The sequence below is a fragment of the Rhincodon typus genome, chromosome 17 (genome assembly GCF_021869965.1).
Source record: "Rhincodon typus isolate 14 chromosome 17, sRhiTyp1.1, whole genome shotgun sequence".
Lineage (NCBI taxonomy): Eukaryota > Metazoa > Chordata > Chondrichthyes > Orectolobiformes > Rhincodontidae > Rhincodon > Rhincodon typus.
The window spans coordinates 26563336-26582813 of record NC_063348.1 but is presented as its reverse complement, the minus strand read 5'-3'; the positions used below and the strand labels follow the sequence as shown (position 1 = coordinate 26582813).

Here is a 19478-nt window from a genome sequence, read left to right as displayed (position 1 = left end):
TGTACTGTTCACAGGTAAAGGGATGACTGACAAGTGGGAGGCTTTCAAAAGTGTGATACTGAGAGCTCAGAGGCATTATGTTCCTATTAAAATGAAAAGTAAGGCTGTTAAGACTCGGGAACAATAGATGAATAAAGATATTGAGGTTCCAGTCAAGAATTGAAAATAATCATATATAGACAGCTGGGTTCAAATGAGTCCCTTGAGTATAAAGAGTGTAGGGGCATTCTTAAGAGGGAAATCAAGAAGCCAAAGAGGAGATATGAAACAGTGTTGGCAGATAAGGTTCAGAATAATCAAAGAGATTCTACAAGTACAATAAGAGCAAAACAGGAACTAGAGAGAGAGTAGGACCCCTTAAAGATTAACAAGGTCATCTTTGTGTTGAGAGATATTAAATAAATATTTCACATCAGTTTTTACAGTAGAGAAAGAAATGGAGGCTAGAGAACTCGGAAAATAAAGATACTTGTTTTGAAAGCAGTTCACATTACAGAAGAGGAAGCGCTGGTGGTCTAAGAAAACATAAAGGTGGCTAAATCTCTTGGATCCGATCAAGTATATCGGGAAGTTAGGGAGGAAATTGCGGGGGCCCTTGCAGAAATATTTGTATCATCTATAACTACGGGTGAGGTGCTGGAGAACTGGGGGTGGCTAATATTGTGACTTTATTTAAGAAAGGCTGTAAGGAGAAGCGTGGGAACTATAGATCTGTGAGTCTGACATCAGTGGTGGGTACGTTATTGGAGGTGATTCCAAGAGGCAAGGAATGATTATGGATTGTCAGCATGGTTTTGTGCGAGGGTGATCATGTCTCTCAAACTTCATTGAGTTTTTTGAGGAAGTAACCAGAAAGATTGATGAGGGCATCTGGTAGATATTGTTTACTTGGACTTGATAAAGCCCTTGATAAGATTCTGCATGATAGACTAATTAGTAAAGTTAGATCACATGGGATTTGGGTAAGGTTGCCAATTGGATACAAAATTGGCTTTACAGTGGGAGACCGAGACTGTTGGTGGAGGGTTGTTTCTCGGACTGGAGGCCTGTACCAATGGTGTTCTACAGGGATCGGTATTGGAACCACTTTTGTTTGTCATTTATCTAAATGATTTGGACGAGAATATAGGAGGCAGTGGTTAGTATGTTTGCGGATGACACTAAAGGTTTTAGCACAGATTTGTAGCTTGGGTTGTGGGTGAGAGATTGTTAACTTGCTCACCGAGCTGGCTTGTTTTCGTTCAGATGTTTCATCACGATGCTAGGTAACATCATCAGTGAGGCCTCCGATGAAGCAATGTTGTTCTAGTCCGCTTGGAATTTATACTCTCCAGTCCATTATGGTGAGTAGTGTCATTTCCGGTTCTGTTCTGTATGGGTTTGTATATGGGTCCAATTCTATATGTTTGTTGATTGCATTATGGGTTGAGAACCATGCCTATAGGAATTCCTGTCTGGGTTTGGCTTGGGCTACTATAGTTATGTTGTCCCAGTTAAACTGATGGCCTTCATTGTCTGAGTATACTTATATTAGGGAAAGTTCGTCGTGTCATTTTGCTTCATGCTGATGTTCGTATATTCTGATAGCTAGTTTCCTTCCTGTCTGTCCGATATAATGCTTGTGACAGTCGTTGCATGGTATTTTGTAAACTACGTTGGTTCTGCATGTTGTGGGAATGGGGTGTTTAATCCTTGAGTGTTTGTCATAGAGTGGCTGTGGGCTTATGTGCTATCTTGATTCCTAGTGGTCATAGGAGTCTCACTGTCAGTTCTGATATGTTCTTGATGTAGGGCAGTGTGGCCAGTGTGTTAAGGCGTAGTGAGTCCTCTTGTTGTTGTTTATTTAGTGGGCACCTGTGGATGAAGTTGCAAGGATATCCGTTCATAGTGAAGATTTTGTATAGGTGCTCTTCCTCTTTCCTGCGTAGTTCTGGCATGTTGAAGTGGTGGTCCGTTTAAATATTGTCTTAGCACAGCTTTGTGGACGTTGGGGTGGTTGCTGTAGAAGTTGAGGATTTGGTCAGTGTGGGTTACTTCCCTGTATACCGAGGTTTGGAATTCCCCGTTGGTCATACGTTGAACTCTGACATCCAGAATCAGAAGCTGATTGTTGTTTTCTTTTTCTCTTGTGAATTTAATCCCATCAAATACATTGTTGATGAGGTGCTGGGTCTCTTCTAGTTTGGCACATTTAATAATGACAAATGTGTCATCCATGTACCGGAACCACAGTTTAGGTTGAATGTGAGGGAGGGTAGTGTTCCAGTCTTTGCATGACTGCCTCTGCAAAGAGTCCTGAGATGTGTGACCCCATGGGTGTGCCATTGATCCGTTTGTATACTTGACCATTAAAGATGAAGTGTGTGGTGAAGCACAAGTCTAGTAGTTTGAGTATGTTGTCATTGCTGACGGAGCTGCTGGTTTGCATTGTTGTTTCCTCTAGTAATGTGGCCACTGTTTCTTTGGCTAGTGGGATGTCAGTTGACGTGAATAATGCTGTGATGTCAAAGGATGCCATAATCTCCTCGTCGCTGATTTTTATGTTCTTGAGGGTATCGAGGAATTCTTGGGTTGAGTGGATGGAATGGGATGATCCGTCGACTAAGTGTTTCAGTCTCTGTTGTAGGTCCTTGGCCAGTTTGTGTGAAAGTGTGCCCAGTAGGGAGACAATGGGTCTGAGGGGAATGTCTGGTTTGTGTACTTTAAGAAGTCCGTAAAAGCACGGTGGGGGGTTGTTTGTGCCTTCTGGTTTCGTTCTCATGTAGTCCGTCTTGGTTATTTGTCCTGCATCCTTAGTCTCTTCAGTGTCTATTATCGAGCTGTGGTGTTGGTAAGTGTTTGTATCTGTGAGCAGTGCCTGTGCTTTCTCAGCATAGTCCGGTTTGTTCATAATGACAGTCATGCGCCCTTTGTCCACTGGTAGCATTATAATGTTCTTGTCTTTCTTGAGTTTAACTAGTGCTTTTCACTCTGATGTGTTCAGGGTGTCCCATTCACTCCTTCAGCTTAATGTGGGGATTATAGTTTGTTGGATGGCTGATGTGTTGATTGATGGTGATGGCCTGTTCTAGGATTGTAGTCCATTGTTGGACCATAGTGTTTAGGTACTGTGATTTTTGGCACGAAATTTCCCGTTCGTACTTGTAGAGTCGGTTATGGGCATCATTAATCATTACCTGTAGCATTCTATGTCCGTTCTGTTCAGCTATTTTGTGTGCCTGTGGGTTGTTGAGTGGAGGTTTGTCCTTCATGCTACAGGGCAGTATCTGGTTCCTGAGGCATTCATGGAGAAAGTGAAGTTGTTTGTGGGTACGCTCAGTCAGATGATACCAAAATTAATGGTATTGTGGACAGTGAAGTAGATTATCTAAGATTACAAAGAGATCTTGATCAATTAGGTCAATAGGCTGAGGAGTGGCAGATGGAGTTTAATTTGGATAAATGCAACGTATTGCATCTTGGTAAAAGAAACAAAGGCAGGACTTATACAATGAATGGTAGGGCCTTAGAACAATTAAGCCTAGGACTTCTTTGAAATTTGCATCACAGGTAAACAGGGCAGTTAAGAAGGTATTTAGCATGCTTGTTTTCATTGCTCAGACCTTTGAGTATAAGAGTTGTGATGTCATGTTGAGGTTGTACAGGACATTGGTGAGGCCTGTTCTGGAGTACTGTGTACAGTTCTGGTCATCCCATTGCAGGAAGGATATTATTAAATTGGAAAGGGTTCTGAAAAGATATACCATGATGTTGCCAGGAATGGAGTGTTTGAGTAATGGAGGGAGCCTGGATAGGCTGGGAATTTGTTCACTGGAGTGTAGGGGGTTCAGAGGTGGTCTCATAGAGATTTATAAAATCATGAGGAGCACAGATAAGGTGAACAGCAAAGGTCTTTTCTCTAGAGTGGGGGAATTCAAAACTAAGGGACATACTTTTTAAAGTGAGAGGAGAATGATTTTAAAAAGGACATGAGGGGCAATTTTTTTACACAGAGAATGGTTAGTGTGTGTAATGAACTGCCAGAGGAAGTGGTGGATGCAGTTCCAACATTTAAAAGACATTTAGTCAGATACATGACTACCAAAGGTTTGGTTGGATATGGGCTAAATGCAGGCAGGTGGGGCCAGTTTAGTTTGGGAACATGGTCAATGTGGAGTAGTTGGACTGAAGGGTCTGATTCCATGCTGTATGACTATATGACTCTACAAGAAACAATTGATAACACTAGGTAATCCTGAGTATACTAAGAATTGCACTGACAACCGATTTATAAGCATCAGTCAGGCTCACAATGTGACACCTTTTTACATTGACAATCTTTTGACCAATCAGAGTGCACTTGTCATCCAATCTGTATTCTTTTCTCATGCTGTATTGTTGTTCCCTTTAAAATTTGGTATTCTTGCATCCATTCTGATTGGGGTAAGGCAAACAGTTTTGAAGTTTGTTTTTTAGCAGTGCTCAGATCTTATTGTATTGTTCTCCCTATTTGCAATTGTTAATGGAAAAAGTTTACTTTTTTGATTATTCAAATATATTACAATAGCAACTGATTTGTAATCTAATCAGCACAAATTGCACCCAATTTTTCCAGTTGTGCCCAATGTGGAAATGTAATGCATGGGTGCATATCAGTTGCCTGATACTTTAATGCACAGAACTAGCTGGATGATTGTCTTTTTTTTGCCCTGTTAACTGTGACCTTCTGAAAATGTTTACTAAGTATTACCATGGATACAAATTGCATGACCAATTTTTTTTTAGAAGTTAGTTGAATTCCTTTTGCTGTAAGTAGCATTTCATTTTGCCACATACTGGTTCTTAGTTGTGAATTAATTTATGAAATGTACACATCAGTTGCATGCATGGAATTCCAATTAGCCATTTTATAGAACTGTCTCATTGTGGCTGTAGTTTGTACAGGTCAATTGGCTGTTAATCAAGTTTAAACAGGGAATAAGTGTTAATGGTCATTTTGGATTCTGAATCCAGGTTCAGCTTCAGACCATCTCAAAAGTATGTTTCCTTTCAGAATACTGTTAGTATTGGTGAAATAGCGAATGGAGCACAAGAAGTTGAGTATCCAGTTAGCAAGAGAAACCTGCTGCAGCCTATGAGCTTGCTTTTAGCAGCAGAATAAGGAATTGAGGGAAATATCTGCACTGATTAGAGTCATAGCTTATGCAAAAGAAAAAAATGGTACTGGTCATTGGAAGCCAAACATCTCAAACCCAGGAAATAGCTGCGTGTGTTCCTCAGGGTAATATGCTAAGCTCGGGCATCTTTAGCTGCTTCATCAGTGACCTTCTCTTCTTCATAAGGTCACAAGTGTGATGTACACTGATGATTGCGAAGTGTTAATACCATTCACGACCCCACAAATACTGAAGCAGTCTGTGTTCAGGTCTTGCTGCTTGTGGACAACATTCAGATTTGGGCTGATGAGTGGCAAGAAACATTAGTGTGACACAAGTGCCAGGCAATAACCATTTCCAACAAGAGAGAATCTAATCATCTCCTTTGTCATTTCAATGGCTTATCATTGCTGAATCACCCTTTATCAACATCTTGGGCATTACCATTGATCTGAAACATGACTGGACCAGCAGCTTTGTTTTTTGACCTTTCTACAGTGATATGATTTAACTTTGACCTGTAGGCCATTGCTATGAGTCTGAAGTCATACATAGGCCGGAACTTATATGGATAGTGATTTCCTTCCCTGAGGGACAATGATGAATTGGGTCAATTTTAACAATAATCTGACAAACTCATGATGATCATTAGTGAGACAAAGCATTATATTACAGGTTTACAAGCTCATTGAATACAAGTTAACCTCGTGTCAAGGTGACATTTGAGCTCATGCCTCTGAAGCTTTAACTCAAAACTTTGGTCTGCCATTCTACAAACAATATTCTACAATTTGCCTATTCTCTGTAGAAGAGTGGGTCCAACAAGATATTAGTCAGTTTGGGAAATTATTACTTAAAATATTCTGAGGAGGGAGTATATATTTGAAAAGTCTCAGGTTTTCAGTCTCTACCTGTTATCTTGTACAGCAATACTGTGCCAATTTTGATAATTACAGCACCAAAGAAGGATCTTTGTGTAGAACATGTTGGAAAGCACATTACAGATTGCTGGGGATAATGCAGTGAATGTTGTTTGTGTGGATTTTAATAAGGCGTTTGACAAGATCCCACATGGCAACCTGGTCAGAAAGTAAAAGCCATTGTAATTAAGGGGAATGTGGTGAGTTAGATCCAATACTGGGTCAGTGACCAGAAATGAAGAGTAATGATAAGGATGGATGCTTTTTCAATAGAAAGCAGTTTCCAGTGGTGTACCATATGGTTCAGTGTTGGATCCTTTGCTGTTTGTATTTATAAATGATTTGGACTTAAATATGGGAGGCCTGGTCAGGAAATCTGCAGTTGACAGTGAAGAGTTGGCTCCAAAATGATACTAACAGTCTGGTTAAGTGAGTGGAAAGAGGCAAATGGAATTCAAAGTGGGGAACAAACGAAGCTGGGAAATGCATTACATAAATGTATTGAGAGGGGTAGAGAACATGCAACACTTCGGAGAGCATGTCCACAGATTCTTGAAGGGTGCAAGACAGGCATGATGGTAAAGAACACACGTTGAATGCTTTTCATTATTGGCTGAGATATAGAATACAAAAGCAGGGATGTAATACTGGTACTGTTTAAAATGCTGATTAGACTGCAGCTGGAAGTTTGTTTTCAGTTTTGGTCACTGCATTATATGGAAGACTTAATTGATCTAGAGAGAGCACAGAGGAGATATGCAAGAATGTTGCCAGACCTTCAAAATTGTAGCTAGGGTTGTTTTCCTTAGAACAGAGGAGGCTGGGGAGGGGGGAGGGGTGTTGCTTTAATTTACATACAAAATTATTAAGGGCCTAAATAGAATGGATAGGAAAGACGTATTTCCCCAAAAGAAGTTGATTTACTGGGGGCATGGACTTAAGGTGATTGGGAAAAGAATTAGAGGGAACATAAGGAAAACTTTTCATCCAAAAGGTGGGGTGCGCCTGGAAATAGCTACCTAGTATGATGGTTGAGACAGAAACCCTCAATTTATATAAAAGGTATCTGGATCCATACCTAAAGCACTGTAACTTGCAAGAGTACAGACCAGGTACTTGAAGATGGGATTGGAATGGACGGCTGGTTTGCTTTATATTTTTTCTTTCTCGTATGGGCTGTGTAGGTTTTTTTTTTGTGCTGTAACTTTTCTATGCCTCTAAAATCTTAATAAAGTTATCCTATTCTTAACTGATTTTTCCAGTTGTATTTATGTTTCAGGAGTACATTTCTTGAATTTCTAATGCCCCTTGTGTGGAACTGCTTACAATACTTTGTGTCCAATGCACATGGTTAATAGTTCTCAGAATATGGGAGCTGAAATAGACCATTCAGTCCCTCAAAACTGTTCTACTATTCAGAGATCATAGCTGATGTGTGACTTAGCTTCATCTGCCTGTCTTTGTACTATATACCTTTACAAGAAGAATCCAATAGTGTAAGATTTAATTGAGTTGGTGTCCACATTTTATTTCTGCTTGAAGTGATTTTGGATCTGTTTATGTGTGTTCTTATTTGCTCAACATGTGTTCTTTACCACTGTACCTGTCCTTCACCCTTCAAGAACCTGTGGATATGATCTCCAAGTTGTCTCACTTTCTCTGACCCTCTCAATATACTCCTATTTATAAAAACCTAAAATGTTTTGGATGTCCACTGTTCCTAGCTTTTAAGCATTCAAGAAATTTTCGGATTTATCCACTGTTTGTCTACCATGACCTACGTCTCTTTTAAAGTTACTCCATCTACTGCAGTTTTGAGCACTCAACTAATCTATCGATATTTCTTAATTTTTTAAAATAGTCAACTTAAACACCAATCTTTTAAGTCTTTGGCAAACCTGAATATATAACATATTAATGTGTTATCCAAGTCATTTATAAACTTAGAGTTGTTGTGGCCACACGATAGATCCTTGGTGAGATTAGTCACTTCCTTCCAATATTCAGTCTTTCACTGCAATACCAGCTCAGTGATTTGCCTTCAATTCCATTAGTGTTAATTGTAGCTAACAATCTCATTTGTGCAAATTAATGGTGAATTGTTATTTTTCAATTAGGGTTATCTATGGAAAAAAGGACACAAAAGGAAGAACTGGAATGAGCGTTGGTTTTTACTGAAGCCTGATATAATTTCGTATTATGTTGGTGAAGATCTGAAAGAGAAGAAAGGAGATATTTTATTGGGCTCCAGATGCTATGTGGAGGTAAATATGTGGACCTAAATATCACAAACTGCTTAAGTGACTAAAAGAAACCTATGAACAGATACAGAGCTAAACTTGCATTTTGTTTGAAAGTGCTCACACTGTAAAATCCCAAAGTGGTTAGTTAGCTGTGAGTTAGCTATTCTGTTGCCAGTACTTTTAATGTTTGCTATATTTATCACTCAGTAACACACAACAACAAATGCAGCCAATTAAATGTTTAAGACCTGAAACATCCTAACCATTACAAGGTATCAAATGAGATATTAAATGACCTTATTAGTTGATAAGGTTACAAAATAGGAAATCAAGCGCAATAACATATGCACACAATCCTTCAAACCTCCAGGATTGCTTCCAACCAGAAGTTGCAATACTAGCCTGAGGTCACATGGGCCAGACAGGGTAAGGTCAGCAGATTTCAGTCACATTAGTGAAGTTGCTAGATATTTACAACAGTCAAACAATTTCTTGTATTAGTTTAATTTATTAATTTCCTGAATTTTCTTTTTCATTTTGAACTGAATCTGAATTCATGAACAGGCAAGTTGGAATTTGAACTCTTATTCATATCTGAAGAATCAGTCCAGATCTCTGAATTAATAGCCCAGAAACATAAATGTAAAGCTACCATAATCCTACCGGGCCATAAGGCAGCTCTCTCATTAAGAGCATGATGACTGGTTGTGCGTTAATCTGGAAATAGTACAGAGAATGTTCGCCTGGCTGATTGGTTTGAAGGGGTTGTTGTATGATGAGCAGGTTTGTACTGATAGTCATTTGGAGTTTAAAAGAATGGAAGATGAGCTTATTGAAACATACATGATCTCCTGGGATCTTGATGAGTTGATGCTGGGAGGATGTTTCCCTTCATAGTGGAATCTAGAAGTAGGAGGCACAGTTTAAAGACAAGTGTCTCTAAATTAAGAATGATGAGGAAGAATTGCTAATCAGTGGAATTCCCTTTCACTGTGAAAAATGGACGCTGGGCAATTGTGTATCTATATTCGAGGTTGAATTTGACAGATTTTTAATTGACCAGGGAGTTGAGGATTATGGGACAGACAAAAATATAGCATTAAGGTTGCAATCAAATCAGCCATGATCTTATTGAATGGTGGAACTGGAAAGATGGACTAATCCTCCTATTTGTGATTTTAACCAAATAGAGAAATATTTGAATGAAGGATTTTTCCTATGAAGTTCATAATGAGTTAAGAGCGAAATCCTAGGATCTATTTGAAATCATTCTCAAAGTTAAATTGCTGTTTTCTCCCCTTGTTTTTTTTCTCATTCTGGATTAATTAACCTTGCACTTGGATTATCTCTCAGCACTGCAATATGATTACTTCAACAGCTTTCAGTTCTCGGTCATGAACTATTTCACAATGCGGACAACAAAAACTTCCACATCTTTAGTGCTTATGACAACCTCAGGACTTTGCAAGGCACTTCCTGCCCAGCAACCAACTCTTGAAGTGGAGTCACTGTTGTAATGTAGGGAAATGCAGCAGCCAATTTAACACAAGGTTACTCAAGCAGCAATGAGATGAATAACCAGCTAATTGAAGGATATTAATTTAAGGGATAAATACAGACTGGACTTTGAGGGCACTCTGCTTTGCATTGAATATTGATATCAAAATCTTTACTGTCCACCTGAGAGAACCAGCAGGACCTCATTTTAAAATCTCATCCTCAAGACAGTCTCCTCAATAGTACATAACTCTCTTAGTTATGTACTGAAATGCCATAGAATCCCTACACTGCAGACAGAGGCTGTTTGGCCCACTGAGTTTACACCAACTCTCCGAAGGGCATCCTCCCCATTCCTGTAACCCCGTATTAGCCGTGGCTAATTCACCTAGCTTGGACACCACGGGGTAATTTAGCATAGCTAATCCACTTAACCTGCACATCTTTGGAATGTGGAATGAAACCAGAGCATCCAGCAGAAACCCACGCAGGCACCTGGAGACCGTGCCATCTCCACACACAGTTGTCTGAGGTTGGAATCAAACCCTGGTCCCTGGCACTGTGAGGCAACAGTGCTAAGCATTGAGCTACCAAGCCACCCATGTCACAGAATTGTTACAGTGCAGAAGAAGGCCATTTGGTCTCTAACCTCATCTAATGTCTCCCATGTCTCCTCCCCATAACCTTATGCATTCTTCCTTTGCATATACCAAGCAATTTCCCCTTTCAATGCTTCAGGTAAACCAGTTTTCACCAAACCCTTAGGTAGTGCATTCCAGACTTCATCCATCATCTGTGTGAGAAAAGTGTTGAGTTAATCTGGATTATGCGTTTAAATCTTTAGGGTGAAGCCTGAGCTGACTGGAGGTGATGGTGAGGCCATTGGGACGTCATCCAGAACCTCAGGCTGGGGGCATAGTTTGTATCCCACCATGGCAGATAATGAAGTTTGAATTGAATAAAATCTGGAATTAAAAGATACCATAATGGTAACCATGTAACCATTGTCAATGGTCATGAAAAGCCATGGGGTTCACTAATTTTAGAGAAGGAAACCTGCATCCTTGCCTGGTCTGGTTAAATTTGATTCCACCGCAATGTGGATGACTCTTAACTGCCCTCTGAAATGGTCTAGCAAGCCATGTAGTTATATCAAACTTCTTTAAAGACTAAAAGGAATAAAACTGGATAGAACACCAAGTGCTATACCCAAAAGACTGTGGCAGTTCAGGAAGGCAGCTCATTGTCCCCTTCATGTGGTGATTAGTGATGGGTAATAAATGGTGGTCCAGCTAGTGGTGAATATAAATGACTAAAAGAACATTGATTTGATTTGATTTATTGTTATAACATGTACCTACATACAGTGCAAAAGTTTGCTTTGCGTGCTGTCCAGGCAGTTCATAACATATAAGGACAAGCTGTTGGTTGGTTTGCTGAGCTGACTGGTTTTCATGCAAACATTTCGTCTCCCTTCCGGGTGACATCGTCAGTGCCGTCTAGCTTCTGTTGAAGCTCCCTAGAAGGAAGATGAAACATTTGCATCAAACCCAGTCAGCTCGGCAAACCAACCAACAACTCCAACCACAACCCGAGCTACAAATCTTCGTTAAAACATTAAATATGAGGACAAATAGATCATAGGGTGTTTAGATAGAGTGAGGCATATAAGGTTATGGCTACAGAGGAGGTGCACAAAAGCAGAATCAACATTAGATTTGAAATCATAGAGGTCCATTCAACAGTCTAATAACAGTGGGGAAGAAGCTGTTCTTGACCCTGTTGGTACATGTGTTTCAGCTTCTGTATCCTCTGCCTGATGGAAGAGGTTGGAAGAGAATATTACTGATGTGGGACGGGCCTTTGACTCTCTCGACCTTCTCTACCTTAGTTCCACTGATGTAGATAGGGGCATGTCCTCTTCCTTTCTTCCTGAAGTCGATGATCAGTTCTTTAGTTTTGCTGACATTGAGCCTCTCTGTTGTCTTAAGATACTGGCTGTTAACACTTTTTTTTCTCAGCTGTGAAGGCCTACGTAGCTTTTAACTTTTGAAATCTTTAGGTTTGACATAAAAAGCAGGATTACTTTTTATCACCGAGACATACGGGCCTGATGGTAACAATATCCTTGGAGACTGTCTCTGCTTTTCATTTATTTCTCTGTCAGTATGACCTGTTCATTCTGATAACCATGGCAAATCTGTGTTCCTGTGCAATCTACTTGAAATCAACTGTCAGTTCTTGATGAGTCCTCTGTCTCTGCATCAAGATTTCAGTTGGTAGTGAAATCTTAACTTGTGTTAAGATAAAGGCCACTGTTACTACATAGCACTCTGCTGTAAATGGTTGATCAAAACATTTCATATTAACAGAATCATTTCTGGTTATGTTCTCCTAATGAATCCTCTTATAAGAATTCAGTTGTCTTCTGTGATATTCAGTCATTTTATTGTTAGTAGAGGTTTGTTCTGATATGCCCTGCTCCAGGCCTTGAACACAATGTAGGTTTATCCTTCAATGCATTAGCAAGAGGATATTGTGTTGAAGTAGGTATTTTCTTTAATATAAATATTAAATAAATATGAATCCAGTTACTGTCTGGCTGTTTGGACAAATGTCCAAGGCCTTATTGTGTCACTTTGAAGATTGAAGGATTTGAACTAAGATAGGAAGGTTTTAGAAACAGCATGAAGTCATCAGGCACACCCACAAATAGGTGACAGTTTGATGGGGTACACTTCCTGAGAGCGGTGATCAGACCATAAACATGATACCACTGCTGCACTGTTGGAAATGGATGATGCCAAACTAGAGGGATGAGTCAAGTTTGCTCCCTCAGCCAACAATATAAAAATAGGCTAATGACATCCTATCTCCTGATTGTAGGATGGTGCTGCCTGGAAGTTGACAACATAACAATAGTAATACACTTCAAAAAGTGATCCTATTGGTGCGAAGCAGCTTAACATCCTGAGGTTGCGAATGACAGTTCTTTGTACAATTTTCTTTCATCCCTCTAGTTTGGCATTATCCATCTCCAACAGTGCAGCAATGGCATCATGTTTATGGTCTGATGATAACTCTCAGGAAGTGTGCCCCATCAGACTGCCAGCCATTTGTGGTGTGCCTGATGACTTCATGCTGATTCTAAAGTCCTTCTATCTTAGTTCAAATCTATCAGGTAATTAAATCCAGGAAATGCCAGGTACTTGTAGGCTCGTGTTCCTGATCATATGAATCTTTTGAGGCTAAAGATCTTTTTAAAATATTGTTTACAGTAATGTTCTTTAGAGCAAATAGGGAGAACATCAGAAGTTATGGTGTGTTTTAGTATTAGTAGGAAGTCCTAATGTACAAAATGTATGTAACTTTGTCTAAAAAGGTAATTAGATTTTGAAAACAAAATTATTTGATTTCCATTGCAGTCTCTACCAGACAAAGATGGAAGGAAATGCCTCTTGATGATCAAATGCGCTGATAAAAGTTTCGAAATTAGTGCATCCGACAAGAAGAAGAAACAAGAATGGATCCAAGGTAAGGACTCATTTTTAATATCCAAGCTTCTACAACCTTCCTAAACAGAGGCTGTTATTGGCCAATCTTGTGTGAATCAGAATATGCAATCCACAAAACTAATCCAACCGTATTACATACCATATTTTTGAAAATTTGTTCACAGGATGTACGCATAACAGGTTAAGCAAGTTTTATTGCCCTTCCCAGATTACCTATGCATAGATGGTGGCAAGATGTCTTTTTGAACTACTCCAGTCCATGTAGTATAGGTACCCTGTTAGTGAGGGAGTTCCAGAATTTTAACCAAGTGATAGTGAAGGAACTTGTGGTGTGGTGGAGGAGAACTTACAAATGTTGCTGTTCCCATATGTTTAAGTGGTAGAGGTCATGTGTTTGAAAGGTGCTGCCAAAAGAGCCTTGGTGAATTGCTGCTTCATAGATGGTATGCACAATTATTGCTGCATATTAGTCGTGGAGGGATCGAATGCTGAAAGTGTTAGGTGGGATGCCAATCTAGTTGGCAGCATTGTCCTTGATTCAGTTGAGATTTTTGAGTTGGAGCTGCATCATCCAGGCAAGTGGAGAGTATTCAATGACTTGCACCTTATAGATGGTGGACAGGCTTTAGAGAAGACAGGAGATGAGTTACTTACTGCAGTTTTCCCAGCCTCTGATCCGCTCTGGTAGCTACAGTATTTATATGGCTAGTTCAGTTCTGTTTTTGTTATGTGGATATTGATAGTTGGGGATTCAGAGATGGCGATACCATAAAATGTCTTGGGAAAATAATTAGATTGTCTCTTGTTAGAGATGGTCATCACCTAGTAATTGTGTGGCATGAATATTACTTGCTGCTTATCTATCTAAACCGGATATATTGTCCAGTTCTGGCTGCTTTAGAATTCTAACTGTTTCAGTAATGAAATATTATGAATGGTGTTGAACATTGTGCAATCTTGAGTGAATATCCCCACCTCTGGTAGGCAAAAACAGTGAAAATAGATGAGACAATGAATTATTTGTCTCTTTCTGTTATTAATACATACATTATGTAACTGTGATACAATGTCAGGAATTAATACCATATCTGCCTTCATTCTATATTATTTCAATTTGTTGCCCCAGGTTGAATTAGACGTGTGAAGAACAGACCATTATTTACTGTTTGCAATTCAGTGGGCGTGTGCACTCAAGTTGTAGGAGATATTAATCATTGTGTTCTACTGGGGCCATTAATTTCCTTTCTATTTGAGTGATATTGGTTAATATTAAATGATCTAACATCACAGGAATGCAGTATACATAAGTTATTTTCTTCTTGCATCTTGTTGGGATAGTGAGATTGTCTAGATAAACCTGGCCAAGTTATATCAGCAACAAAATGCTGGATAGGTGAGGCAAATCAACAAAGACAGTGTAGACATAACCATAATATCAATCATAATTCAGAAATAGCATTCTCACTGCTGACTCAAAAATTCATGGGCTCAAGTCTCTCAATTTCAAATATCTTAAAGATTTGATCTGATGGGTCAATACTTCAGTATAATGCTGAGGGAATTCTGCACTAGTGAAGCTGCCATCTTTTGGTAAGACTTTAAATCATTTAATGGCTTTTTGTCATCTTGGCTGGATGCAAAAGTTGCCTTGACACAATGTGAAGAAGGTAGGGGTATTCTTTGTGTCCTGCCAGCATTTATCCCTCAACCAATACGAAAGAATTTATTTTCTTGCTGTTTGTGGGACCTTACTTCGTATAGATTGACTGATGGTAAATCACAACAGTAGTAAACTTCAAAGTTACTTTATCTCAAAGCACTTTGGGGTCAACATAAGGTGAAAAGGAATACAAGTGTGTTCTTGACATTTAATGGTCATCTTGTAACAAGATGTGGTCTTCTTTGAATGAAAACAGAAATTAGAGTCAGCTTCAGTGTTATAACGGTGAAGTATTCCATTCCCTGATCTTGCATCAATCAACTTGGTATGCTGCCAAATGTTAATGAGTATATAGCATTTGCTGGCTCATTTTTAAAGGATTACTTTGGATAGTGTAGACAAATGATTGGAGATACCTTTTGTGGTTCTCATGATACAGTGGCTGTGCGCTATATCGTAGAGCATTCTAAAGTTTCAGTTTGGATTTGTTAGAATATTAATTAGAAGTGAACTTGATTTAATGTTCTTCTCTTACTTCCTAAATCAGCAGGGTGGAAATTTGCTCTGCTTCTTTACTTGTACCAATGTGCCTTCTGAATAGCCCATGAGAGGTGAAACACATCTGCTTTGTGATTTTATTCTATTTCATTGTAAGTAGAGATCGTCACCAAGTGGCGACTAATAATCCAGAGGCCCAGGCACATCATCTAGGGATATGCTTTCAAATCCGAACACAGCAGCTGGTGAAATTTAAAATCCCATCAATTACAAAAGATATGGAATCAAAAGCAATTTCAATTCAAATTGAGATTGTAAGGGTGAAATTTTCATCAAATACCATAAAAACCCATCTAATTCACTAATGTCCCTTTTGAGGAAGGAAATCTAGCCTACATGAGACTCCAGACCACAGCAATCTGGTTGACTGTTAACTGTTCTTTGAAATGGCCTGGCACTCAATTCAAGGGCAGTCAGAAATAGATAATAGGTGCTGCTATGCCAGCTGTACCCACAATTGATGAAAGAATTTTAAAAAAGGGAAAACCTTGTTTCAATTTGCAACTTCATCCTTTCCATTGACCAGGAGTATTCATAAGGATCTGTAGATTATTTGAGAAAAAAGTAAAAATTAATTGATCCACTGGATCAATACTCCCGTAATCTTCAAATTATATGTAATTTTCACTGAATTATTCAATGTTTTGAAAGTGGGTGTGTCAGCAAAATGTCCGTAGATTTCTGTTGGTGATTTGAAGTACTTTTTGGAGTTTGCAGCTTTCTGATGACATTTTTTAACTCCTTTATAATTCCTTTTTGAAAAATAAATTTGTGAATCCTATGTCACTGTCAGTGCTTGAAACATTACTTATATTTGAGTGCTGTGGTTAATATCTATCACCAAGAAAGCACAGAAGGCCAATATCTAATTAATTCAACTCAGCAGAAGACAGTTTTGGAATATGTTGTTCAAGCTGGCCTTGATGGGCTGGGAAATTAAATGTAGGTTTTTTTGTAACAGGCTGATTTTCTCTAATTGAGTAGAATAGGGGGATATTTCAAAGTTTAAATAAATGTTTAGAGATATCGTGCAAATTGATGATTTTTCTTCAACTAAACAACTTCTCCCCAAAGTGTTTCACTTATATCTAAATATTACAATTTTTATAGTTTAAATTAAAATCTATAATGTAATTTATGTAGACAGGGAATTAGTAGAATAAATTAATTTTGAGTTAAGAAAATGCTTAACCTTTATCATTCTCTTGAATTTATCATGGTTATTGTAGTGATTGTAATGAAGTCAGCCAGGTAGATATCATAAAATATGAGTTCCCTGATTGGGGCTGTTAATATGGTCCAATCAGGGAGCCCTGGCTGACAGGTAAGGAGTATCAGACACCCTGACGCTATAAGAACTGGCTCTGAGGGAGCTGAATCAGTGTGAAGGACTCTCCACGGGTAAGTAAAGTACGACTTGGTGACAGGATCCCAGACTCTGTGGAGTTCTTTCATTTACGTGAGTGTATCACAGCTTTGTAGAACCAGCTAGCTGATTTAGTGTGCAATTAAACTCTTTTTCCATCTTGAACATATGGTTGGGTTGAAAATAGTTTATTTGACTTTGAGGGCTCCAAGTAAAATAAATGTGGGTAGGCTTGGAATCGGAGAATGAGGCAGTACAGAAGGAGGCCAGTCAGTCCATCAGGCCCTCAGCTGGTTAGTCGGGGTATACAGTTCATCACACTAATTCTACTCTTTCCTCTTCCATAATTTGTTTCCTTGCAGGTGCTCTACGTGCTTCCTCAAGTGCATTTTGGTTGATAGATTTCTGTATGTATATAAAAACACTTTTCTATTGTCTCTGGTTCTTTTGCCACTCAACTTAAAATCTGTGTCAGCAGATTGCTAACCTTTCCGCCACTGAAAACTATGAACATCTTTCATGAGCACTCTGTCAAACATGTTTTTAACCTTCTCTGCTTTACTTCTCTTGTCCCTCTTCATAAATGGTGTCCTTCAACCATTGTACCATTCCAGTCAATCTTTGCAGCACCTCCTCTTAAGATGGTGTTGGAATTGATCACGGTACTCTAGCTGAGGCCTAGTCAGTGTGTCACAAAGGTTTATCATCACTTCTTTACTTTTGTACCGTATTTCCCTATTAACAAAGTCAAAGATCCCACTTTTTTTTTATTATAAATAACCTTCTCATTTTGTCCTGCCAACTTCAATAATTCATGAGCAGGTCTTTCTATTTCTTCACCTCCTTTAAGATTAGATTTGTACTAGTGTGATACAGAAGAGACATATTCCTAGATGGGGAAAACGGTCAACTAACCAACCTTACCACATTTAAAACAAAAATTATTTCACCTATTTTCCTAATCAATCTGTTCTGAGATGTTATTACACACCTTTGGAGCAGGTGGGACTTGAACCTATGTCTCTCAGTCCAGGGAGAAGGCCCCTGCTTACCACATTGAATACATATGTACATCTATTCCAGCTGCATCTTGGATTGCATAATATTTGCCCTTGTTGAATCTTTCCTGTTTCTGAATTCATTATTATATTGATATGGTAATAATGTAAGAAAGAGTTCCAGTTAATAAAATAGTTTTCCTTTAAAGCCAATAGGTTTTAATAATAACTTTGCCCCGGAGTCTCAACAGCTTAATTTATTACAGTATCTTTTACAGACTTCAAGAGATCATAAATTTTGGTCTTAGTGTCTAGGAAATCAGACTTGAAAAGCAGTCGTGACATGGTAAATGCATTCCACTCTGGTGCATTCTGGCACTCATACAAGTGGAATGACTGCTGGTCAACCATAGGGACACCAACAGTGGTAACTTTGACTCTGTAACATCTGATAAGTCTAACTTTGTGTTTGTTTTCTGACTTTGTTCATTTTAAATAGCTATTCAAACAGCCATCAACTTTTTGAGGGACCAGAGACTTCCTCCACACAAGGAAGGACGACAGAAACGGCGAGAGCTACGACAGAAAATACAAGCAGAGCAAGAGGAGATAGCACAACGAATGAAAGAGCTGCAAATGGCAAACGAAGACAAACAGCAAGAATTGGAGAAAATGCGGAAGGTGAGGAAGACTTGATCTGAGCTACTGTTGGAGATATATGTCTAAAGAAGTGAGAAACGGTTTTCCTGAAAATGGGTAACCAATAATTTAAGACACGTCATTTGGTAGTACAGAATATGAGTATTGTTTAGAAAGTACATATTTTGTTAAGCTTTTTGTCTTGCACTCATCAGGACATGTCATAAGTATGAAAATTTGAGAGGAAAACCAACATTTATGCTGCAGAGGGTGCTGATTGGCTGGCATGTGTACGTCGATTGGCAGAGGTTTTGCCACAAAGAATACACTCATTAATGCTGATTGACAGTTAACAGCCAGGCTTTGTTAAATTTTAAATGAGGCAGGTTAGCTGAGGTTGGTTAGAGCATTGCTGTCAGAAATGAACCAGTAAATGGCTGGCACCTATTGTGTTGAGTTGAAACAGGCACAGTGTGTGTAGATGTTCTTTTCGCCTGCAAAGAAAAGGACTCTGTGTAATAATATGTCAGAAGTCACATGACACCAGGTTATAATCCAACAGGTTTATTTGAAATCACAAGCTTTCGAAGCACTGTTTCTTCGTCAGTTGGAGACATGGTAACTTCACCTGATGATGCAGCAATGCTCCAAAAGCTTGTAATTTCAAATAGACCTGTTGGACTATAACTTGGTGTCATGTGATTTCTGACTTCATCTATCCAATTCCAACACCAGTACCTCCATTTCATATTAATATATATAGTTTCTAGTACACACAAGTGCACCACATTGTGAACACAACTGACAGTTTCGGTTGTTAGTCTAATTCGTTGCACATTCTGGATTATCCAGCAATTGTACAATTGTAGAATCACATCTAATGTTGGACGCTATGTTGTGAGTTTTGCAAGCATGGGCTAGTTGGGTACAGTCAATTTCATGCTTGT

The 19478-nt window shown here is 38.9% G+C and overlaps 1 protein-coding gene across 1 annotated transcript in view; it reads left to right on the top strand.

Annotated features, from left to right (window-relative positions):
* Nucleotides 1–19478, top strand: part of swap70b (switching B cell complex subunit SWAP70b) — a 107308-nt gene that overhangs the window by 51673 nt on the left and 36157 nt on the right. The window contains exons 5-7 of the mRNA XM_048607108.1: nucleotides 8173–8319; nucleotides 13221–13329; nucleotides 18392–18573. Of these exons, the coding sequence (XP_048463065.1) occupies nucleotides 8173–8319; nucleotides 13221–13329; nucleotides 18392–18573 (438 nt within the window). The remainder of the gene's footprint in view (nucleotides 1–8172; nucleotides 8320–13220; nucleotides 13330–18391; nucleotides 18574–19478) is intronic.